The 24551-nt window shown below is 48.8% G+C and overlaps 1 protein-coding gene across 6 annotated transcripts in view; it reads right to left on the reverse strand.

The window, feature by feature from the left end:
• Positions 1 to 23554, reverse strand: part of PAX3 (paired box 3) — a 117942-nt gene extending 94388 nt beyond the window's left edge. For 2 of the 6 annotated variants that reach the window (XM_069213461.1, XM_069213459.1), the window contains exons 1-4: positions 8529 to 8808; positions 6935 to 7170; positions 4430 to 4556; positions 1200 to 1352 (exon numbers count right to left, since the gene is read on the reverse strand). In XM_069213461.1, coding sequence (XP_069069562.1) covers positions 1200 to 1352; positions 4430 to 4556; positions 6935 to 7170; positions 8529 to 8613 — 601 coding nt within the window. In that variant the 5' untranslated portion in view covers positions 8614 to 8808. Of the gene's footprint in view, positions 1 to 1199; positions 1353 to 4429; positions 4560 to 6934; positions 7171 to 8528; positions 8809 to 23344 lie in introns of those variants that run through there. The other 4 variants (XM_069213460.1, XM_069213458.1, XM_069213463.1 and 1 more) reach the window with 3 other exon arrangements.
• Positions 23555 to 24551: the final 997 nt, after the last annotated feature.

A 24551-nucleotide genomic window follows, 5' to 3' on the forward strand; every position in this document is an offset into this window, starting at 1 on the left:
ATCACCTACCAAAGGAGATAAGGCAAGAATTTACAATATTCGTATGCTTCAGATCAAAATATATGCCATGTGAAGTTTATTACAATGTAATTCAATTCGTTTCTGTTATTGAGAGTATGTTCCATGTTTCTAAAACGCGTTTCAAACAGACATTGCAAGAATAAAATTATTGACTAACAAATAAATTGAAAAATCAAAACAGAGAAAGTTTAGGTAATAAACGTCCCCGGCAGTGTGACTGTCACTTTGATTTTCATGACTGAAGTACTTAGGAAGAACCTGCACTTTGCATGCAATTGGAACACCCATCTCCCAGTCTCCCCTCCCATCAAGAAAGAAGCAGTGGTGCGTTTAACGGGTCTCGAGGTGGGACATAATTCAAGCGGAAGTCCGTTTGATCTTATCTGCTGCGGTTTCACTGCCCTCACACCTCTCTCAAACAGTTTACAGCCCCGTAGTAAACACCTAGGGAGGGCAGGACACTTCCGGCACACGTTCTCCAAAAAGGAAGTAGCTGAGAGCGCGGAGCCAAGGCTTGGTGGCGGGTGGGAAAATCACATTTGGGTCACAAAGAACTAGGCCCCTCTATAAGCCATTAGAGGGGTGTCTGCCTACAGGCAATCCCTAGTCCCTTCTTATCTGTTCCCACCGAGGGGCTTCCTGCATGTGGAGAGCTTTCCCTGGCATGTTTCAGCCTCTGAGTGGTCTGTACATTGTAAACATTGTATACCAGGGTTGTTCTGCGTAGCTCCGGGAAGGCCGGATCCAAAGTAAATTTATTAGATAGCCACTTAACGTGCATTTACATGCATTGAATCTGTACGGAAACTCATTCACATGGGCAACGGACATCCTGAAAATGAGGCACGGGTCCGTCCATTCAGGACCTATGCTGAAAATCCTTCCAATATACAACCAACCTTTTGTAATAATCTGAAACGTTTGAAACGCCAGTGTTGCCAATTAAACTTACTTTGTTTTGTATTAGCACAGGCTGTGGCGAAGTCAGGCCCTCCTGACATGAGATCCTGCTCTGCCACAGCTTTGCTACTTTTTTTGAGGGGCATCTGCCTGCTGGTCCCTCTTCTGACACAAATCACCCCCACTTGTTGGCACAGAGACAACCGGGCCAGGTTAGACTAGGAAATTAACAGTCACCAGATCAGGGTTGGGAGGTGAGGGGAGGGGCCTTACAGTACCTCTTTCTCTAAGGATGCCATCGATGCTGTGCTTGGTCTTCTTCTCGCTCTCTTCCATTTCCTTTCTTTCATTCTCTGCCTCCTCGTCCTCATCATCATCATCATCTTCCCCTCTCCCAAACTTACTTCTTAATATACGACTGATAGAGCTCACTTCAAACAGAGAGAAAGGAGAGGCCGTTATAACACTGGCTGGAAACAAGGGAGGGTGGAGGCTGCATCTCAGTGGTGGCCTGGTGGAGGCCCTGTCCTTCCCTGGCTCCCTTGGCGCAGACACCTCATGCAGACAAACATCACATATGGCACTCATTATGGTGGTGGTACAAATCTCCACCTGTTCTGTGGACTGCAATGAGGCGAAATGCCAGGCCATATGTAATAACATTGTATAATCCAGGTGAAAAATCAGGCCCACGCTGTGTGTGGGTGTGTGTGTGTGTGCGCTGTGTGTGTGTGCACTGTGTGTGTGTGTGCACGCATGCTTCTGGGCTGCAAGTGATTCTCCATACTGCGTGGGCACGAATTTGTGCTTGAAAGTTATCTATCTACTACATAATATATATATATATATATATATATATATATATATATATATATATATATATATTCACACCAAAAAGTGTACAGATAAATCATGCCTGCTCCTTTGAAAGACAGTGGACGGAGGCCTCTCTGATTCAAAAACTGCATTTATGTGAGTGGCACACATCAAAATTAAAAATCACTGAAATAAGCCCCGTTCAGTGTGAACATGGTGCCACTATGCAAATAAATAAATGCCCTTTTTAAAAACTATTTAAAATATATATTAAATATATTGAGTGTGGGCCATGACTCAGGAGTAACAACCCCTGCGGGGAGTCAAGACGCCCCTCCCCTCACACAAAAGTGATAATAATTAGCATGTTATACACTCCACATCTGCCTATATGGTTTATTATCTGCCATTTGTTCATGTTCATTTGATTTAACAAAAGCTGTTTAAAGAAACCCAGGATGCAAGGGGTTAACCTAGTGTAGTAAGATAAAATCACACTGAAGCGACCATGTGACTAATAGGAAACTTATTTTCCCTGTCTGAAGTATTTGTTACATCAAATATGTGAGCCAGAAAACAGTGTTTTTCTCCTATCAGTTTGGTATAGTGTGGTAGTGAACTGGTATTATACCTTTACCTACAGTAATACATGTTTGAATGTTTGAGTTCAGTTGCTAGAAATATCGTGTGATTAGGCCACTTTATTTCCCTTGCCATGGCATACATTTATGTGTGTGCCATCGTATGACGGGGATTAAATGCATATGTTCCAATAACACGTTATTTAAGTAAATGTACTTCTAAACCCACACTCATACAATCATTACTACTATGCATATGTCAACGTCCATGTTATTACCACAATTCACACAGTGTAACTGGCCTGTGAAAATACTGTTTACGGTCTCACAGAAAGCATGTTATAACGACTCTATAGTGGAAACCCGGGATGGTCAGGAGGCCTATTCAGTGTGATGTTCTCTCAGTGCATGGTTTCAACAGCTGGTGCTTTGGTTCTGGTTAAATGGTTCGTTTGTAACTAGGACATAAGACAAACCGACATGAGATAAACAATATATGCAGATCCTGGGAGAGTAATTCACTGTTATGATTGTTAAGGGAGAGAAGAGGCATCATGACCCACTCTAGGCATTGCCTCCTCTGAGTCATCCACCAGCCAACACATGTAACAATGCAATGACAATAACTAGCGTAGTACAGGCTGGCACATGTGAGTGTGTGTGTGAATCTATATATATATATATATATATATATATAGATAGATAGATAGATAGATAGATAGATAGATAGATAGATAGATAGATAGATAGATATAGAGAGAGAGATTTTTAGTGATTGTTAAATTGGCTATTAATAGGCATGGTTCACTAAAATTTCTCTGTGCGTGGAGAAAACTTTGCATATTACTAACTTTTTCCCCCAATCACAGAAGAAAGTAACAATCACTCATGTTAGAAAGTTGTGTGAATCTAGTAATATGTATCTGCATATCCCCTCACTCGAAGGCTACATTATTTTTACACAGAATATTCAGTCAAAAGCCATTATAGGAGTGCTATAACTATACCCCCTTTTCACCCCCCCCCCCCCCCCCCCACACACACACACACACACACACACACAAAAAAGGAGAAAGACTCGTGAGGATTGTAGGCCGAGCTGCGTGGGGTGCAAAGTTGTAAGGAGCTCTGAAAATATACATGGATTGATGGCTGTGCAGATGGATGGATGGATGGGTAGATGGATGGATGGATCCTAGCAAAGAAAGAGACCTTAGATCTAAAATGGTAGCTCTAAAATAATCTGCAGCTCAAGCATTTATTTAAATGTCACAAAGCTGCATACCACACTCTGTCACAATAAAATCTATACTAGGGATTCGCCCTCTGCCCTAATGGCATGTTTAAAATATTTGTGGATGAACTGTATGGGTGGATAACCTCCAGCCAGGCATAGGGCATCACTATAAAGCGACATCATCCGACAGACGTACAAACTATTGCGCATTTTGACGTAAAATTATGTCATAGGCGACGAAGAGATGGGATCTTCCACACAGGGGGCGCGGGGCGTCTGACGTAGGTCAGATATGCACTTCGCACGATGATGGTGAAAAGTGCACTTCGCAGCTCCCCACGATGATGGTGAAAAGTGCACTTCGCAGCTCCCCGCGAGGAGTGAGCGCACTGTGCTCTCTCGCTCCGCGCCCTACTGGTGCCTGGACCCACCAGCGGTGCCCTCCTCCCGCTCGCCCGCTAAGCAGTTCCATACCCTGGAATGTCTCCTCTCAGTCGGGAAACGGCGCTCCGTTGCCTTTTTGTGATTAAAGGCGCACAACAGTCCCCGAAAGCAGAAATTAGGAGCTAAATGCAATCCACATTTATGAATCTGCAGCGGCCAGTGTTTCCAAGAAAATGTGCATCTACAGCCCCTCGACGCACACAAGGAGCTCGGAGCGCGCGGACACTGTGTATACGGCGAACCTCCAGGCATGCCTGGTTGCCTGACCCCCCTTCATAACGTGGAAGAAAATGAACGGGCCTACAGGTTAGTGGTGTGATGTATCAATGGATTGTTATTGAATGGCCTGAGACGCTGTGAGATAACACCCTCTCGTGCATCAATGGATAACGTGTGATTGGGGGGCTGCTAGTCGCACTTGGGACGGTACCTGAGGGGACGCTGTTCCGGTCACAGACTCCGTCTTTCAGCAGCTTGTCCCGGATCTCCCAACTGAACATGCCCGGGTTCTCTCGCTTGTACTCCTCGATTTTTTTCTCCACATCCGGCGTGGTCACCTGCTTCAGTGGGGTGGGGACGACAAGGAAATTGTGGTTGGTTTCAGAAGAAATATGTGGAGCCAGGCCGAGCAATACTTAGCGCTACGAATCAAAGCTAGTTAACCACTATTTTTAGGAGAACCTACCTAATCATAAATCTTGGAAGGCGTGCACGTTAACACATGGTTGCAAAGAACATAAAATGCTGAATAACAATGAACTGCCATTTTTAGTGTGATTTCAGTATATGTGGCTAAATTAAGAATCCTAACTTCTGAAATTCCACTAAGCCAAAATTTTACAACTTGTGCAAGTCACATCATCTTCTACTGTCCCAAGGTATTTCTTCCATTCATGACACAACTTCACTGCCAACGGAAATAGACTTGACACCCTTGTTAAATTATATTACAAAGGCATATTCTATTTGCTAGAAACCTATACTTCTCTCACAAAGTCCGATATCTAATCAGCACTTCGGGAGAGAGAACTGTATAAAAAAGGAATTTCAAACTGCGGTGAAATCACAAATGTTGAATTTAAATTCTAAAATCATCCTCCAGAAGTCAGAATCTCGTGAGACATATAAAGTAGTTTTAAATTGAACACAATTAAATTTGTTGAAGTGTAAATCAGAATCCATGTAAATAGAGCGTTAGTTCAAACCAAGATAACCAATACTAAAGTTCAAAACAGACGATTGCTCGACTAACAACAGCAACCAACACTCCCTGAAATAATGGAAAAACAATCAATTTAGTGTGTTCGGGATCTAGCAGGGAGCTCTTACTGAACACTTAGCAGTGATTCTCAAAAAGGAAAATCCCTCAGCATGTGGACTGGGCAATCAGATAAAACATCCACAAAGTATGCAACTCTTTTTTACATAAGCACTTAATTTGTTTTTTAAAAGCGTAATTTTTTCAATTTTTGGGTGAGTATGCCATGCAGATATTACAAGAAACAAATGACAGATAGAGAGTTAGATCGATAGATAGATAGTTCTTGTTGTCATTAAAGCTCTTTTTTTATACACGCAAATGAATTATGTAAATAACCATCATTAATCACAAGGGGTAACTTTGCCTATTTTAATAAAGTACATGAACGCCATAAAAGGCCTTGTTAGATCCGCACCAAAAGTGAGTACAGACTCACCACCACACTCAAGCTAGATAGTTCCCTGAGGCAGGTATTGCGCTGTCCATCAGCTGTAGCCCACCTGCCCCCCTCAGTGCACCAGCGATGTTCCAACAGTCATAGCCCACCCCAGCCCCATCAGTTGAAAGAGTGGAGGTGTTTTCCGCTGCCTACGGCCTCCCTCTTGCCTGCAGACCCCACAGTACACATTTGTGGACGCAGGTAACTAGGCCCTTGCCCCCAGTCTTTGCTCGACACTGTGTGCCAGTGGTGCTCGTACAGCGTCTCTGAGGCTCGGTATTTACTTGTGGCCTACCCTCAATGTGTTTGCAGGGCTGACACCGTGCGCACCCGGAGCAGTGGTCGTGGGCCTGCTCTCACTTCTCCACTAAAGCTCACTCAGTATGCCAGCAGCCCTCATTCTACATCCCAGTGTGCAGGGAGTCACTCGTGCCTGCTGTCCCCTTTTCCCTCAAGCCCCATCCGTTTGTCCAGGGGAGGTGGTGATCACCTCGGAGTTGCTGCCCCATGTGCCCTATATCCCATTAACAATGCCCTGCTGCCCCTCTCTCCTCCCAGTTCCTTGGTGTGCCAGCTCCGTGCTGTAGGTGAAGGTGCCCATCTTAGTCCTCCTGACCCTCTTTTCTCCTGCATCTCTTTCCCAACATTGTGACCTGGGGTGGAGGTGCACAGTTTGGACCCACTGCCGCTCTCTCCACCAGCCCTCTCAGTGTGCCAGCGTTGTGCACAGAATGGAAGAGCACACTTGTGCCCACTCTCCATCTCCACCAGCCCCCTCAGTGTCCCAGCACCATCTCCGGCCCCCTCAATGTATCAGTTCCGTGTCTCGAAGTGGATGTGCTTACCAATACCCTCTCTCCACCAGCCCTCTCACTGTGGCCGCTTTGTACGCAGGATGGATCTGCACAAGTGTGCCCGCTGCCCCCTCCACCAGCCCCCTCCATGTGTCAACACTGTGCCTCTGGGTGGAAGTTCCCAGCTAGGGTCTCCAGCCAGCTCCGTCTCCTGCCCCTTCACTGTGCCAGCACGATCTCCCGAACCTTCAGTGTGCCAGCACCATCTCCTGCCCCCTCAGTGTGCCAGCACCGTGCCTCGGGGTGGAAGTTCCAACCTATGGTCTCCTGTCTCCTCAGTGTGCCAGTTCCCTGGCTCGGAGTGGACGCGCCCACCAAGACCCACCTGCCCCGCGCTCCTTCCACCCCTCAGTGCACCCATCCCCGAGTGGAGGTGCTCACCTTGGGCTTGCTGCCGCCGATGGCGCCAGGCCGGATGGAGCCAGTCTCCTGGTAGCGGCACAGGATCTTGGAGACGCAGCCGTGAGAGACCCGTAGCTGGCGGGAGATGACGCAGGGCCGGATGCCGTGGTGGGCCATCTCCACAATCTTGTGTCTGATGTGGTTGGGCAGCGGCCGGCCATTGATGAACACTCCTCCCAGTTGGTTCACTCGACCCTGGCCCAGAGGTGTGGACACTGGAAAGAACCCGGAAACACGCGTTATATTTTTTGGGAACTGCAAACTTTTACTTAAATTGGTAAAGCAATTCCAAGATACACAAATGAAGATTCAGGGTACTTGAAAATACACAGAAGAAGGCGTTTAAAACCTGACAACTGCTATATTTAAATCAGCTAGTTTGTTTATTTACTTCAATAATGTTAATAGCTCGGCGTCACTCCAAACAAAATGAAACCTCCTACACCAGGCGCGCGTTATTTATTTTTGCAGCGAGATGTTCCGCTTTAGGGCTACCTGCTGCAGAAAACTGAAATAAAAACAGAGAAACACATTTCTTGGACACTCCAGTGTGTTTCTTAAGTAAACTGCGGGTCATGATTGCAAAAATAAAAAGGCCGGGGATTTGGATTGTTTATAAACAAACCAAGGGGAAAAAATATTTTTAAAAAACATTTTGACTGTAAGTAAACCAACTTCTATAGTTCAAGATTATGGAACCAGACCACAATGAGATGAATGTTTTGAAATCCAATCTTAGTTGAATTGGTGGGAACTATCGCTAAATTTGTATGTAAAGCTGATATAAACAGGAAGCGAAACGTACATGAACCCTAAAATAAAGGCTAATGCCGAGCAATAAATCACCTGTGGGTGAGCGTAAATGGGTGGCCTGTTGGTAAACAATGTCTGTCACGTGCACTTATTTACTGTCACCTTCTGGCGACCATCTGACCATCTATGTGCGCATGATTAGCATATTTAAAGGTGTTTATTTTATGCAGAAATTTATCTTGTTTGGGATAGACGCGGACATCTAAAATTCAACTTTACGCTGCTCGAAAGTTTTAACAAAGTTCACTGCGTGCTCGAACTAACTTCTTGCACCCATGTGTTGTTACCTTAAACCCTATTGGGCCCCCCTGGCCCCACCATTGGGGTTGTGTATCAAAAACAATTAATTAGACATGGCAAACGGCATTGCGATTAGTTCAAGTGGTGATTTGTTTACTAAACACGCAGAGCTGTTTGTGAAAACGAAAAAGTTAAATCCTTAAGCGCAGTTAGAAAGAGAATGGTCAGTGGCCGGTGGCCGAATCCATTAATTAGACAGAGGTGGTATCCGCTGTGCCGCGACTGTGGGACCTTCTCGAAACAAAAAAGGTATGAGCACGTAAACAGGTGAACTCGGTGTGGGATCCGCGTACACGACACAGGCCGCATTTACGCCAGGGGAGATTCTGTAGGCGCAGTAAGTATTTTTCCTTTTTCTAAATGTCTCAACTTTTTTCCCCTTTTTTTGTCTCAACCTTTTGTATCCTATACTGTCCGGTGTGCGGATGCATGAGTCTGCCCCAGCTGCGGCCCTTCTTACCTTCCAGGGGGAATCCGCTGCGGGGGTAGCTCTGTCCTGGGGCTGGGCGCATCATTCTCGGGACAGCACCAGACAGGCAGCTCATCGCTTGCTTCGCTGACCCCAAAGGTGTAGTCCGGGTGGGCCCCCCACTTTCTACAACAGAAGGGATCCTAGTACCAATTCCACAGGCGCAGCGAAAGGGGATCCTCTCCCGTGAGCGCGAAGTCCCTGTCCCAGCACAGGAGGAACCGGAGGGGGATTCCAAGCGGGTAGGCGCTGCTCCCAGGACGACTCTGGGCGCTGTGAGTGTCCGTGCTTGTTCCGAGGGGGGTTGGAGTGGCGGGGGCGGACGTCCTGACGTGGTTGGGGCAGAGTGAGAGGGGGCTCAGCTCCGGAGTATTTATTAGTTCTTGCACTCAGAGCTTCCTCGGGGCTGCTGGCTCCTGATTGGTCGGTCAGGAGACTGTCCCGTCTGCAGAGGGCGGGCGCTGATTGGCCGAGGGATCACACTTTGCCTCCTCATCCTGACAATGTGGCTTGAGTGCAGAAGTGTGACCCAGACCCCTCGCACTTCACAGGGACAGGGGAGACGCCGACGAAGAGCCACTTGAGAGGGGTTCTCCTAGAATGAAAGATGCTCCTGCCTCGCTCTGTTTTTTTTGTTCATTTGCCTTAAACAGCTTCCGGGGCACCAGGACACCTACACGTTTGAAACATGCTTATTTGAGGACATGCTTGACCCTTTTCTGCTGGATAATATTTATTTTTAAGTGATGCTACGAACAGGGATCATTTGTGGCCTTCTTCAAAATAATTCCCACCCACTGGGGAGTCGCATCCTTATATCCTACTATGTATTTCTGCTAATGTCGCGCTTGCTCCTTAAAACTCCGCCAGCTCCTGTGCGTGGGAGATGCGCGGGGCGCAGTTCCCCCAGTTCGGCGACTGTCCTGCTCTCTGATCTGTAGGAGGACAGCGCAAACTATGTATATTTCCCCCTCTGTCTTTCAAAGCGCGGTGTTGTTATTCAGCGCCCGTCTTCAGGAATTTATTGTAGCTTTCAAAGTAAACTGCTGGGGGAGGAAAAGAAAAGCGGCCGAGGGGCTGACGAGGAGAGGGCAGGCTCCCCAGCAGGATACGACGCCAGGAGTGCTGTAAAGGCTGTCTGTCCCCCCGGAGAAGGTGCTATTGTGCCGGCCGCCTTTATCTGGGCGCTTGGTGAGTGCCGGAGAGCTCGACTCCCTCACACTGCCCAGTGCCAGCCCCTGCCTTCCACGGGCCTCTTTATTTGCAATGGGACCATTCAGGGACTGTCACTCTGCGCTCCCAACTTATTCACCAGCCTCATCAATCAAAAGGACGAGGAGCCGGCAGGTTCCCCCTTTGAAATAGGGGAACAATGGGTTCTGAGCTCAAAGCACCCCTCTCCTCTTCTGCCGGCCCCCTCCCCCAAACGATGTTTGAATTTTTGTAGCCGCTGCTCCCATCCCTGCTCCAAAAATGTAGGAGAAAAGAAGGTGCGAGCAGAGGCGAGAGAACGCAGTAAGTCGACGGGCCCCTGAACCCCAATATATAAAAAATAAGCTCGTCTGAAGTACAGTCGAAACTTTTTAAGCATCAACCTATAGTCGCAAAAGTCAGTCTTTTTAAATATTAGAAGTATATTTCCTAATATGAATATGACGAGATGTTGGTGCTCCAATTTAAGAAAAAAACAAATGCTGTGTTCTTTTCTGCCATCTTTCGGGAAAACGCGGAATAATTAGTTCGGGAATCGCGAGGATTTCATAAGTTCTCGATAAACGCTCGCGGACCATTAAGTGATTGGGGCCTGGAATGGAAGCATAGGTGGGTAAATTGGAAGATGGCAGCCGGTGCCCTCGTAACTGTGTGCACAGATAACACGTAGTTTGAAACGGGGAGCTTTTAAGAGGCGCAATGGGGAGGTCCTTGTAAATGTGGAGAGGATGCAACCCAACGTCTGAGCTGCCGACCTTGGAGCTGGGGAACCAGGTTCGAGGCTCGGCGTCGGCCCCAATCACTTATTCTCTCCGCGCCTATCAAAAGATGAACGTGTCCTTATGTAATGTGACTGGTGATCATGTAACGCGCTCCAATTCCTTCGGGTCGAATTCGCGCTACGTTAAAAACTGCAATAAAAAAATGTAGGCTTAAGTGCGCTTAGGTGTCTCTGCCACCTTCTGCTGACAGAATCTCGGTCACTTGGTAAATTCGCATTTTAGGTTTCAGGCCAACCCCTCGATTTACATGCGCGTGCCTTAAATGTGCCCTAAGGAGGGTGCTGCAGAGCGCCTCGGCTTGCCAACCACGTCTTATTACAAGGAGCCCCGTGTGTACCACTCACATTACGTCACACCGTTTGCCTCGTGCAAAACCCTTCACTTCGGTGTGAATTTGGGCACGCACCGCCCACTTTTTCGGATGCAAGCCCTCTCCCGTGGTGTTCCCAAAAGCCTGTGTTTTTGAAGCTAAGTCAGCGTTAAATTGGTTTAGAATATTGCAAATTAATGTGAGAAATATTCGGACAACTGGTCACCCCAGTCTCTCTCGGTTTATTTGTATTTCAAATGGTAGCGGATATGGGCTCTTTAGATGCACTTCTAAGATGTGCTATCATCGAACTGAATGTGATTTTTTAAGTTATTGTTCGCGTGTGTATTTTTTAAATAGCACTGAATGCATCTGTGCTGTCACGCGGAAAGAGGCGCTACGCACCTCTGGCAAACTTCTCAATCTTAGTAAACATATGAATTAGATAACAACTGTAATATCCCAATCATTAAGACAGAAGTGCTAAATAATGCCATGCAGACGATTTCTATATTTGTGGAACTAGTGAGTGAGGAGGATGGATGTTTGGGTGGATGGACGGACGGGTTGCGTGGCGATAGATGGATGCATGGGGGGCTTCATGTCTGAAAAACAGAATTCAAGTTGTCAAGCGTGCTTTCCGATTCAAAATTAAATGCACGCCTACTTGTGCACATACACATAGTATGCATCTGAAGCACAAATAACCCACGGATGCGGCCCAGACGAGCCTAGGTTTGTGACCCACACTTCTTTCGGTTCGAGTTGCTGAAGTGTAAAAGTTAGTTCGGGTAACTCACGGTCCTGAGTTCGCAGGAGTCGGACAGCTCCTGCCAGGGGCGAGGGACGGATGGCAAAGTGGGTAGGTTGCTTGCACCGGTTGATTTTAGGAAGTGGCGTTTCGGATTTTGTTTTTAACCTTCGATTAATTCTGATAATACCCCTGGTTCTTTGGGAATCCCGATCCGACACCTTCCGAAGATGCATTTAGAATGTGAATTATGTCTCCATTATGTGTTTATGTGCACAAGAGGGGTGGTATTTCCTAACGTGTGAATTATTTGTTTGTGTGTGCACGTCTGGAAATGTATATATGTACTCAACACTCATGCAAATATGTGTATATTCAGCTCTATATGTCTAATTTGTGTGTGTGTGTGTATCGCTAACTACTGTACGTACTGACACAGTCATTGGTATTAAGTACGTAAGAATTTTCTGTATTTATTGCAGATTAAACCGGGCTGACATGAAGATATCCATGTGTTTATTTATGAGTTACGGATTTGCCTGTATACATAGGCAGGTATTCCATTCATTATTGCGACTTTGTGTGTGTTGATTGTTTTTAATCAAGCGGCTACATTTACTTAATTTTCGATTCTTTACATTTACATGCGTGGACGCGCGCTGTCATAACGTATCGTGACATATATGTGACGGTGCATTTATTTATTTATTACATCCTAATAGTCTATTTCCGCATGCATGTGCTTATTTGTGCATTGGGGATTTGCGTACACACGGCGGTAAATGCTTCTCTTTATAACTTTTTCAGTTCAATGCATGCGCTGTATAGTTAGCTTTATACTTGTGTATCACTTTATGTAAGTCATGGTTTACTTGTCTGTTAGGTACACATTTATGTATTCATATGTATGCGAATATACATTTATTCGTACTTTTGAGTTTATGTATCGGTGAAGCGCGTGCATTTGTTTACGTGCTGATTTATTATGTGGTTTTGTCTCTATATAGGTCCAGTTTGTCACCATTTCCCAACATCTCACAGTCCAGCCCATGTCGCAGACTCCCACCGACTCCCTTTTCTGGAAACTCAAAATTGTGGTTTGTTCTGTTTGGTGACTCCTGATTCAAGCAACACTTGATCAAAACGTCCCGGTAACAAGACATCCCTGAGCGGAGCTTACTCCTTCTTCGAAATGCGCTGGTGCCTTACCGCACACACCCCACATACCGTCGGCGGTAATCACCGCACACACCATGGTGGGAATTGACCTGCGGACCCGCGGCGGTAATCACCGTAATTCCCATGGTTGTGTTCTGCTGGCCCGCTGCGGTAATCATCGTATAACCTATGGTCGTGGTCTGCAGACCTGCGGCGGTAATCACCGCACAACCCATGGTTGTGGTCTGCAGACCTGCAGCGGTACCGCTACAGACCCGGTCCACGGGTCGGACTCTGAGGAAAGCGCTATAATCGGGCTCAGTCAGACCAAAGACACTCTTCGGAAAGAGGGGGGATCCTTCAGAGGGGTTCTATGACTATAGACCGTCAAATAAATGAGTACATAGGAACTGTGCTAAAACGTATATTTTTATTGGGGGGTGGGGGGGCTTTTATTTGACCCAAAACATCCTCCAATTGTGCCACATAAACTGAAGGAACGTCTTCACCGAATTACGCGCTTTTTATTACAGTCACTTGGAATTCTGATAGCGGGTCCGCCGCTTCTAAGCGCTACAAATAGCAGGTGCTATTATTTCCCATTTTATGGCACTGAACCTACAGATCTCGGAAGGATGGAAGGAGAAGGTATCCTTGCCGTGACTCGAACCCCCACGCGCAGATCACACTGGGCGTCAGTGAATTCAATGAGGTACCCTGCCAGAATGATACGTCCGTAAAACTCACAACAGGACTTCAGTTAGCCGTGTCATCACAGACATGTTTGTTAGTTCCTGGACCACTTCAGTAGAAAAGTTATGTGGCACTCCTAGCAAGGTGGCTGGGCATTTTTTCTTTTAACTGACAGCTGGGAATTGAAATAATGCAAAATGTAATCATAGTTTGAGGATATGGTGGTTCTAGATGGTGTAGGGCGGAACATCTCAGTGAGGGCAGTTGTTGGTACCTGTATGGGAGCGCAGGCTCATTGCCTAGGAGCAGTGTGAGACCTGTACTCGGTGACCCTTTACGCTGTGCACGAGACCCGAACACAGCACAACATACACTGTGTGTGTACTTAATCCGCACCTAGATTACGTTGCTTGACGTGTTGGGTGATGTCACTTTGTACACGGAGTGTATTTCACGATCAATAAACTGATAGGTTTATTCAGATTATAAACGTATGTCATCAATATGCCAGGTAGACGTCACCGTTAATAATCTGACGGATGCTAACACTCCCCACACCCGCAAACCCCCCTACCCCCAACCCCCCCCACACACACACACATAACCAGCTGATAAGCAACATACCTTCTAATATACCTAATGATTGATTGATGAATCTTAATCACTTTTTACTTTTCCATTCATAAGAGATATAGTGATTACATTTAGGGACTACTTTCTCCATCTCCGATTAATATTACAGTAATGCGAGGGTAAGGGATAGGTTGTAAAACATGGCTGGTAAACTGTGAAAAAGCAGACTGCCTCCCTTCCTTTGTGACTCTTGCTTTGGGTGGGTTTGGCGACCAGGGCGCAAGCTCCCACAGAGGGGTGCAGGAGGTATGAGACTGTGTGTGTTGGGGAGGCGGGGGGTGGGGGGGGGGGGGGGTTAGAATAGATGAGAGGGACCTCTGCAGCAAAAGAAGGGGCGCTGGTGGTGCAGAATCGTGTGCATAAAAATCTATGCTCTGTGCGCAAGAATGTGTCCTTGTTCATTTGAGTGCCTGGCTCTACGTATGTGTGTGGGTAAGGGGGGGAGTCTTTCTGACACCGGTTGCATGGTGTGTTCGTGTACATGTGCAGGAGTGTCTGATGTCTAGAAGACACGGGCCTCCGTCAGTGCCTTTGCTGTCCTCAACTTGGAAAGACAATCCCTTCTACCTCTAAGTGGCTGTGCGTGAACGTGTGTATGTGCGTCTGTGTGTCTGCACGTGCATAGATGGACCCTTCCGGATCTAGCTGTAGGCGGTGTGCACGTGTGCCCTCTGTGGGGTCTGTGCGATTATGAGCCTGCATGTGTGTGTGCGCCTGCGCAAGGAAGGCTGTTTGCTTCCATAACTATTTGGCCTATATAAACCCCAGGCCTCAGTAGTTGTCCTAGCCCCCGCACTCGCAGCAGGATGTGTTCGTGTGCATGCGTCCACCAGTATGCATGTGAGGGCGGGGGCCTGGCTTCTGGAAGGCCCTGTCCTCACTAACCATCTTTTCTACATTCCAGTTGCCTCATGTTTGTTGCCCTTCGCCTGAGTGCCCACGTGCATGGATAGACCCTTCGGGGTAGACAGTTTGGGTCCAGTCAGTGTAAGTGCACGTGCCTGTGCCTGTGCACAAGGGTGTCCCGCGTGCGTGAGCGCGTTTGAATCAACGTCCACTTCTTGAACCCGTGTCCTTGCAGCTACCTTTATTGCCACCCATTTTCATTCCACGTGTATCCTTTGCCAGTTGGTTGTTTTCTGCTGCTGGCCATGCCCTCAAAATACTGCAGTGAACCGGGCATAGTTCTATCGGCGTGCACCGCAAAGCACCTGAGATGTGCCACCAGGCCACAGTCCTGGTCCACTCTTCCGAGGCCCAGAGCAACCAACCAATAAAAAACAAAACACAACTGGGTGGAATGAAGACGCCCAGGGACAGGCCAGGCCTCATCTGGCTAGGAGAGTGCCAGGGTCTGCCCTTGGCACCTCCAGAGGCCACCTCCATCGAACCCCGAGGCCGCCACTCTACCAGAAGCCAGAACACGTCGGGAACCGAGACTTGCCCAGTTCAGCAATTCTCTCTTCGCCTCCAGGCCCTGCAGGAAATGGGTGGATGATGGAGGGGAAGAAATAAGGGGTGCCTGCACACACCAGCAGTAGAGGGTAGACCGAGCAGTCTTTGTCAGGCCTCTTTCTAGTCCCTGAATCACCTTGGGGGTCCTCACAGAGATGAGTACCCCCAGTATAAAACCTCCAAGCCCCTACAGCCCACAAATCACTCCCTGACTTCCCCACACTCTGAAGGTGGTTGCTCATCTGCCCCATCATCACTCAAATCAGTTGCACTATCCTTCTCTCTCACTTTCCACATGGTCTCCCTTTTTTCTTCCTCCATTCGCACCATCCCCTCAAACTCTGTCAAGTGCCCTCCCCTTTCCTCCTTTCCTCTTTCCTTGTGCATGGCAACATCCTCCCTACCCTATTCCAGGACTACCCTTTTTTTAAACAACTTCCGTTGTCCTTCTCAATTGGGTATCAAAGCGCCTCGAAGTGATAGAACAGTGACATGTGGCACTATAGATGTAAAAGTTTTAATGAAATCGTATAAACGTTGTTCACTGTATATCACTTGGGCCTCTTTGTGTGTATAAGATTCACAATAAATGTGTGAGGCATCTCTGCTCTTCTCTCCCACCATAGATAGCGCTTCGAGGAAGGATTATTTTCCTGGGAGATGCAAAACAGATTCGAGCTCCATGAAACCGAGGAGTGACGACCATGCCCGACCTCTGATCACTCGGAAATACGGGGTGTGCACGTGGGGGCTGCTCTACTCAGAAATACGGGGTGTGCGCGTGGGGGCTGCTGTCACCCCGCACGGAGTAGGACGGTAACTGGGGTAAGGAACGCCCGGCCTCTCTGCTTCCACGGCTTAAAGGCGCGCATACCTGGCGGCTGATCGCTCGGACGGGGCTAGGGGCTCGCCATATTACTCGGCCGCGCCGATACGTTGGGGTGATGGTGTCCACACACGCCCTCTGCCCATGGGGCTGTAGTGACAGTGGGCGCTAATGCGGCCGGGATGGGTAGAGTGGACGCTGATGTCCCTGTATGGCCTGTCAGCTCAGTATAAGGGGTTGTGAGTGGTGAAGAGAAAGGGCAATCGATTTCCCTACTCGGGGAGGGGAGGGTTAGTACCCACAACTGGCATCTCAGCTGAGACAGATCGGAATGCAGGGTGAGGAGTGCAGGGTGAGGAGAGGGAGGTGCGGGTGCCCAACCCCGACCAGTTTAGCTTTGGAGGGCGGTGTTGATTGCTGGTGGGCATACCGACCTGCTCTCAGCTCAGACTCCATGTGGAGTGGGCAGAGTGCCCATATCCGGCCACTCAGCTTAGAATGTAAGGAGAGGGGGCAAGGTGCCCATACACGGCCTCTCAGTCCAGACTGAATGTGGAGGAGGCAGGGTGATAATACCCGGCCTCTCAGGCAGGATGCATGAGTACCGAGTGGGCGCCCATTACCAGGCCTCTTAGCTCAAGCACGATGCTTGAGGGCCGAGAGGGCGCCCATACCTGGCCTCTCAGGCAGGATGGATGAGGGATGATAGGTGCCTGTACCTGGCTTCTCTGCTCAGGCAGGATGTTTGAGGGCTGAGTGGGCGCCGATACCTGGCCTCTTATTTCAGGCAGGGTGGATGAGGGCTGCGTGGGCGGCAATACCAGACCTCTCAACTCAGGCAGGATGTGGTAGTGCTGACTGGGCGCTCATACCTGGCTTCTCAGCTCAGGCAGGATGGATGAGGGATGATAGTTGCCCGTACCTGGCTTCTCTGCTCAGGCAGGATGGATGTGGGCTGATTGGGCGCCGTTACCTGGCCTCTTAGCTCAAGCAGGATGTGTGAGGCTGAGTGGGCACCCATACCAGGTCTCTCAGTTCAGGCAGGATGGTTGAGAGATAATAGGCGCCGATACCTGGCCTCTAAGCTCAGGCAGGATGGATGAGGGCTGAGTGGGAGCCCATACCTGGCCTCTTAGCTCAGGCAGGATGGATAAGGGGTGATAGGCGCCGATACCTGTCATCTTATTTCAGGTAGGATGGATGAGGGCTGCATGGGCGCTCATACCTGCCCTCTCAGCTCAGAATATACGACGAATGGGCATGGTGCCTATACGCGGCCTCTCAGTCCAGATTGAACGCGGAGGAGTCCTGTCAGGCAAGATACGTTTGTGCTGACTGGGCGCCTATACTAGGCCCCCTCAGCTCAGGCAGGATGGATGAGGGCTGAGTGGGCGCCTATACCAGGCCCCCCAGCTTAGGCAGGATGGATGAGGGTTGAGTGGGCGCCTATACCTGGCCTCTCAGCTCAGGCAGGATGGATGAGGGCTGAGTGGGCGCCTATACCTGGCCTCTCAGCTCAGGCAGGATGGATGACTGGGCGCCTATACCAGGCCCCTCAGCTCAGGCAGGATGGATGAGGGCTGAGTGGGCGCCGATACCTGGCCTCTCAGCTCAGGCAGGATGGATGAGGGCTGAGTGGGCGCCTATACCTGGCCTCTCAGCTCAGGCAGGATGGATGACTGGGCGCCTATACCAGGCCCCTCAGCTCAGGCAGGATGGATGAGGGCTGAGTGGGCGCCGATACCTGGCCTCTGAGCTCAGGCAGGATGGATGAGGGCTGAGTGGGCGCCTATACCTGGCCTCTCAGCTCAGGCAGGATGGATGACTGGGCGCCTATACCAGGCCCCTCAGCTCAGGCAGGATGGATGAGGGCTGAGTGGGCGCCTATACCAGGCCACTCAGCTCAGGCAGGATGGATGAGGGCTGAGTGGGCGCCTATACCTGGCCTCTCAGCTCAGGCAGGATGGATGACTGGGCGCCTATACCAGGCCCCTCAGCTCAGGCAGGATGGATGAGGGCTGAGTGGGCGCCTATACCAGGCCCCTCAGCTCAGGCAGGATGGATGAGGGCTGAGTGGGCGCCTATACCTGGCCTCTCAGCTCAGGCAGGATGGATGACTGGGCGCCTATACCAGGCCCCTCAGCTCAGGCAGGATGGATGAGGGCTGAGTGGGCGCCTATACCAGGCCCCTCAGCTCAGGCAGGATGGATGTGGGCTGAGTGGGCGCCTATACCAGACCCCTCAGCTCACAGTTATTCCACAACGCCGCTGCAGCCGGGACGAAAGGCCACTGCTAATTACAGGCCTTTCGCAGGCCAGGTGCGCTGGTAATTGGATTAGGCAGCACTTGCAGCGGGATCAGGGGATATCGAGAGGGGGCTCTGGAGCGCGGGAATTATTGATAAGCCATTAAAAGTGACGACACTCCTGCTCTGTGGGAAATTCAATTATCTTCTTCTGGGGTCACGCGCCCCCCACCAACTGTCATTTATGAAACGTCGAATCACAGCTCCTTTCGAACAAGCAGGTACCACAGACTGTCCCCCGTAACACTCCCCTTCCCCCACACACACAGCGAGGGCCCCATACCCTGTCCGCCCCCCACGCAATTTAAATTCCAACTGCCTGTCGAGAATTAAATGAGGGGAACACGCAACGCACTTTGACTGAGCCCCATTTATTGAGGTGACTCTACCGTACTGTGGGATTTCCCATGCCACGGGGCTTACAAACAAGATGCCAGTGTTACTCTGCAACAGTACTTATTATTACTACTGCCCTTAACGTTATTATTACTGCACTTGTATGTTATTATTAGTAGCAGCAGCAGTGGTGTTGGAGTTGCCATTTGTGTGATCAATAAGTACTAGCATTTTAATTTGCCCTTAATTTGCTTTTATCAGTGTGTTTGTTTGCGCGGCCCTGCCGCTTCGTAAAGCTACACACATCCAGTGCCACTGCTATTAGATTCCTACATTAGCGCCTAGAAATGTGTTCTGATGTTTGCGCTCTGCTCTTTGCGAATTAAAATGAAGAAAAATCAGGTCAGTGATCTATCTATCTATCTATCTATCTATCTATCTATCTATCTATCTATCTATCTATCTATCTATCTATCTTTAAAAACGGACAAACAAAGCCGCTGTTAAGCATTGATAGCAAACAAAGTCCAGCATAAGCAGGGAACGGTAAATCATAACAGAAAGAGCGTCTGTGCGAGCAGCTCGGAGGCCAAGCAGTGATGTCTGCAGGGTGCCGCGCGTGCGAGCAAAGCTCCGCTCAGGGTAAATGGTGGCGGTGGGCGCTAGTCCAGGTGCAGCGAAAGCGGCTGTAAAAGAGCCACTGATTGTTCCCCCGCCTCTATGGGGCAGGGGAAGTGAGCATCTCCTGCCCTCCAACATGCATGTCAGGTAGGGAGGATCAGTCCATCCAGCCCTCCGTCCGTCCACCCCTCACTCCGGCCCCAGACTGGCCATTGAGGCCTTGCAGTATTGGCCCTGGCTTCAGGGTCGGGGGCTACTACCAGGGGCTTTTGGGCTGCCTCGAACTTCCCGAGAAGAAGTGCTCTAAATGGACAGGTACTGTCTAGTACTGAGTACCGCACTTCGTTAATTTGAAAGAGAGAGTGCCTGCGCTTTTTTACACTCCTGAAGTATATTTAAATGGGAGGGTGCCGGCACTTCAAAGAAGTAAACAGGTAATCTAAAGCGCGAGTACCTGCACTTCTATATTTCCATTTAAAGCACTCCCAGGAAGTGCTTATCCAACATACTTGAAAAACTGTTGTTTAATTTTCACCGCTGTGACTCAGATTTTCCAGTTGCATGGGGTCGGGGGCACCACCCTGTAAACAAGCCCCCTCCCAGAGGCAGCCTTGCTCGCCGCTCTCTCTCTGGAGCTGCCCTGGACGTGGTTTCACCAGGACCGAGCAGTTCCCAGAGCGGAAAGCTGTCCTCAATGCGCTGCCATCGCCCCTGGAGCGGACAGCACATACATCGCGGGCAGAGTGTAACTTACAACTGATGCTCGAAAATACTGGATGCACAACTGCAAAGGTGCCAGGGTTCGATGGAAAGGGGGCGTTTTAAATATCACTTCCCATGCCCACTTTACTGAGGTGTGCTGCCCACGGGCTGTGCCACCTCAAGGAGAGAAGAGCCCGGTGTGTACAACCGCCAGTGATGCTTGAACGGTGACACACTCTGCCCCGCTGAGGATGCTGGGATGTTGTGTACAGGTGCAAAGTGGCCGTAGCACAGCAAGGATGCCATGGGCCTTGGTGCAGGCAAGGAAAACGGCTGCTTTGAATGCCTTTATGGAAGTTACCTACAGCGATGATCAGGGTTCAGGACCCTGGTCCACGGTGCCACTGCACCTGATGCACTGTATGCTAGGTACAATTATCTAAACACGCCAGAGAAATACTGCACCCCACCCGCTACTTTCGCCGCTCAGCGGAAGGCTTGTTACTTGGTGTTACTTTGTTAGTCTACACATATGGTGGTAGCATGTTGCATGGTTTAAACAAATCATTCAGATCGGGGGCGGCGTCATTAATATACAGTTCCCATCTTTATATATTATGACCGTACCTCGCTGGACAGGGCTAACACGAATCCTAACATTTGAAATGGCCAATTACGCCTTAGTGTTTTTTGTCACTTAGGAATATTCTATTACATCTCCTCATATACTTGGAGCAAAGCACAAATTAAGTAAAACCCATATATATATATACATATATATATATAATGGTCCTATTCGAGTTAACGAGCGTTTATGACAAAAAACGCACTAATATCGACACAGCCATATTATTGCAAAGTGCCCGCTCGAAAAAAGCACGTGTCCGCAATCTGCCCCAGTCAGGGAACTGTAATGTGGAAACGCATTATGGTGGTAGCTTTTACTCCTTAAAATCGAGGATTAGCACACCAGATTTTCCTATGAGTAACACATCTTTTTTTCTTTACTGCTAAGACGCGAGCACTGACAGCAAGCCAGCGCTGTAAAACAATTCTAAATATAGCATCTGGGGGCAGCATAAGGGATGACAAAACATATAGTTGGCATGATTGGGTGGCCCGAGTTTTGCTGGCATTGGAACATGTTCAAGTGAGCACCATAAATACGTACTTCAAGTTAGCATTAATACTTTCTGTGTAATGTATATTGTTCTTTGTGAGGCGTTCAAGCGCAGTGTGGCGTCTCAGAGGGTGATCTCAACAAGTATTTTAAATGTATGTACTGCAGCTGGCAGGTCCATCTGTCCCGGTGCTCCTCCACATACTATCATGGCGACGAGGCCCGGAGATTTCTCGGGGACTTCCGAGACTTTGGGAAGAAAGTTAGCAGACGCGCTGACATATTTTATGGAAATTCATTCAGACGAATCAGAACTCCCCGAAACACGGAATTCGCGAATGCGAAGCTCAGTTACGCCGCACACACCACTTGTTGTGGAGTCGCTGGCGAGATGTTTGTAAATGTCAGTTTATCTGCTCACCCGTGGGCACCCGCATGGCAGCCTCTGCCACAAAGTAGCCCACAGCTGTCGCTTCAGACAGACGCGCGCCAGAGAGCGGTGGGAGGAAGTCTGGAGGAGGTAAGAGATGGAGACGATAGGGGAAATGAGATCGGATGGAAGGAAGAGGTAGAGGAAGGAAGGATGGACAGAGAGGAGCAGGATGGAAGAATCGGAGAAGAAAGGGAAAGGGATGGAGGGAGACATTTTTTGGAATTGAGTGGGGAAAATAGAAAAGGGAGAAATGGAGAGAGATGGATGTAGTAGGTGAAGGAAGAAAAGAACTGATAAAGAAGGCAGGAAGGGAACTCTAAGGACGCATGAATGAGTGGACGGACAAAAGGATGAGTGAGTGAAGGGAAGAGAAAGAAGGATCGATCATTGGTTGGGCAGACAAGGACAGAAGGAAGTGAACAGTTGCACGTGTAATGGTTAACAGATGCCGCCATCCAAGAGAGAAATAAAACGGCACTACAGTCATTAAATGCACAGAACACTGTATTATATGTCAGGGCGCTTTGAAGTGCTGAAAGTTGTAACAGTGCGGCCCATCTGAGGCCGCTGGAGCAGACCCCTTCAGCCCGCTACAGGATTCCGACAAATCACTCCCAGCCCCGCTCTCCCCGGAGCAGCCTTTATACACCCAGAGCATCCATAAACTTTACAGGGAAACAGTAAACACCTGGTGCACACAGCAGGCCATCCTGGCGCGGAGGGCAGCGCAGGTGCTGATGCGAGACCGCCGCCCTGGAGAAACTACCGACGCACGACGCAGGCACTTTACAAACATGGCACCTTCACATAGCACTTTACAGGCAAACACATTTCATAAAAAAAACAATATCAATAAAATCGCTTTAGAAGCAAAATCCATTTACAAGCATGTTAGAAAAAAAACATTTAAAAGCGCGTTTTAAACGTAGAGAAGGACTGTGATAAGTTATGCCAATGGCATAAAATTAGTTCTGATTAGAACATACCTAGTCACATAGAAGTCTTCTTAAATACCATATGCGTGAATTCTTAAGAAGAAAAGTGTATACAATACCCCATTATACAACATACCCATCGAAGTAGAGGCATTTCAGAAGCCCTGGCATGCTATAAACATTCCACAAACATAACTCAAATATAAGTGCATATGGTGATGAACCCGATACATGGTCGAAAAGTAAAACAAAATAAAAAATACGAATAAATTGTGAACTTACCCACACAGGTAAACATTTTATATACACAACAGGCACACTATATTAGCGGTTGAGGGGTGAGTATTTTATAATGAAAAAAATCCGCTATGTGCGTCGAAACATGCACCCTCTACACATACCCGCACGTCAATATTACACATTTATTAAAGCTGAAATCACCTGCATGCACTGAGATGGGGAGTAGGGCCTGCTGCTTGAAATGACCACTGTGACCTGGCTATGAGGGGGGGAAGAGCAGGTACTTTCTCTCACCATTGAAGAGCATGGTCCGTCGGCTGTCTGTGCGCGGCCAATAAAAGGATGCACCCTTTAATGCTCCCGGGGCTGAGCCGGTGCTGACAGACTGGCGGCTCCCGCTTCCTGCCTGCCCTGGCCCTGACGTGACACCCGGAGCAGCCCCCGGTCTCCCAGGGCCCTGTCCCCACAGCCTGGCCGCCTTCCGAGCCCGGGAGACCCAGATTGATGGATTTAAAGGGCTCCCTTCAGAAACACTAGACCGGCCCAGGGTGGGGGCAGCAGAGAGGGGCAGAGAGCGCGAGATTAGCGCACGAATCCCTATGAAATGTAATCTGCAGATCTAATTGATTCGCAGGAATATCAGTTTAAAAGGGCTCGGGATGGGGGGAGCTGTGAGTCAGGGAGAGACTGCGCGCAGACACGCAGGGGTTAAAAAGTCACCCCGGCCGTCTGGGGTGACTGCCTTGTGTTTACAAAATAAAAGGGTCCTCGGAGCACGGCGTGTCCATAAACAAGGGGCCGCACGGCGCCTTTGATAAACCCCTGTGCAGCGTCTCCCGAGCAGGTGCTCAGCAAATAAATAAAAACAAACACAGGCAGAGAAAGTGTTGAGTAAAAGTGCTCAGCCCCTGGCCTGGCCGGAAAAGTGCGTCTGTGGTTTCGACGGGTTTTCACGTAAAGCTGACATTGGCACATGCAATTATAAAGCAATCGTAGTTTACGCATTTTACGCATTGCCGTAGCTGAGGTGGTAAACGTTTCCGCTGTTCGTTTGGGAGCCCTTTTCCGCCATTTTGTGGAATCTGTCCAAATATTGCTAAAACTATACTAAAGACGCAAAACGATCATTTTGTGGACCACGTGTGACCTCCTGCAGATTTCTCTGTGACTTTCAAGCAGGAGGGTTAGCGCCCATTCTATCGCCTTGGCAAGAACAGAGTATGAGGTGAACACCAACCGCCGGAACAGGGCCAGCGACAGGTAAGACTGCCGATCCCACCCGCAGCAGCATCACTCCAATGAACCACGTTCAATGGGTTCTCGGACCTGAATCTCGTAAATAACTACCGGAGTTAGGTTATGGCCTACATGAAAGCATAAAGTAATTACCGTTAAACTGTTCAAACTAATGTTTGGTGTTTTCTAATTCATACTGGAAAAAGGTTAACAAGTGAAAAGTGGAACACAGCAACAAAATACTTCATTGAGCGAGCAACATTTT

Source organism: Pleurodeles waltl, chromosome 11 (assembly GCF_031143425.1).
Source record: "Pleurodeles waltl isolate 20211129_DDA chromosome 11, aPleWal1.hap1.20221129, whole genome shotgun sequence".
Classification (NCBI taxonomy): domain Eukaryota; kingdom Metazoa; phylum Chordata; class Amphibia; order Caudata; family Salamandridae; genus Pleurodeles; species Pleurodeles waltl.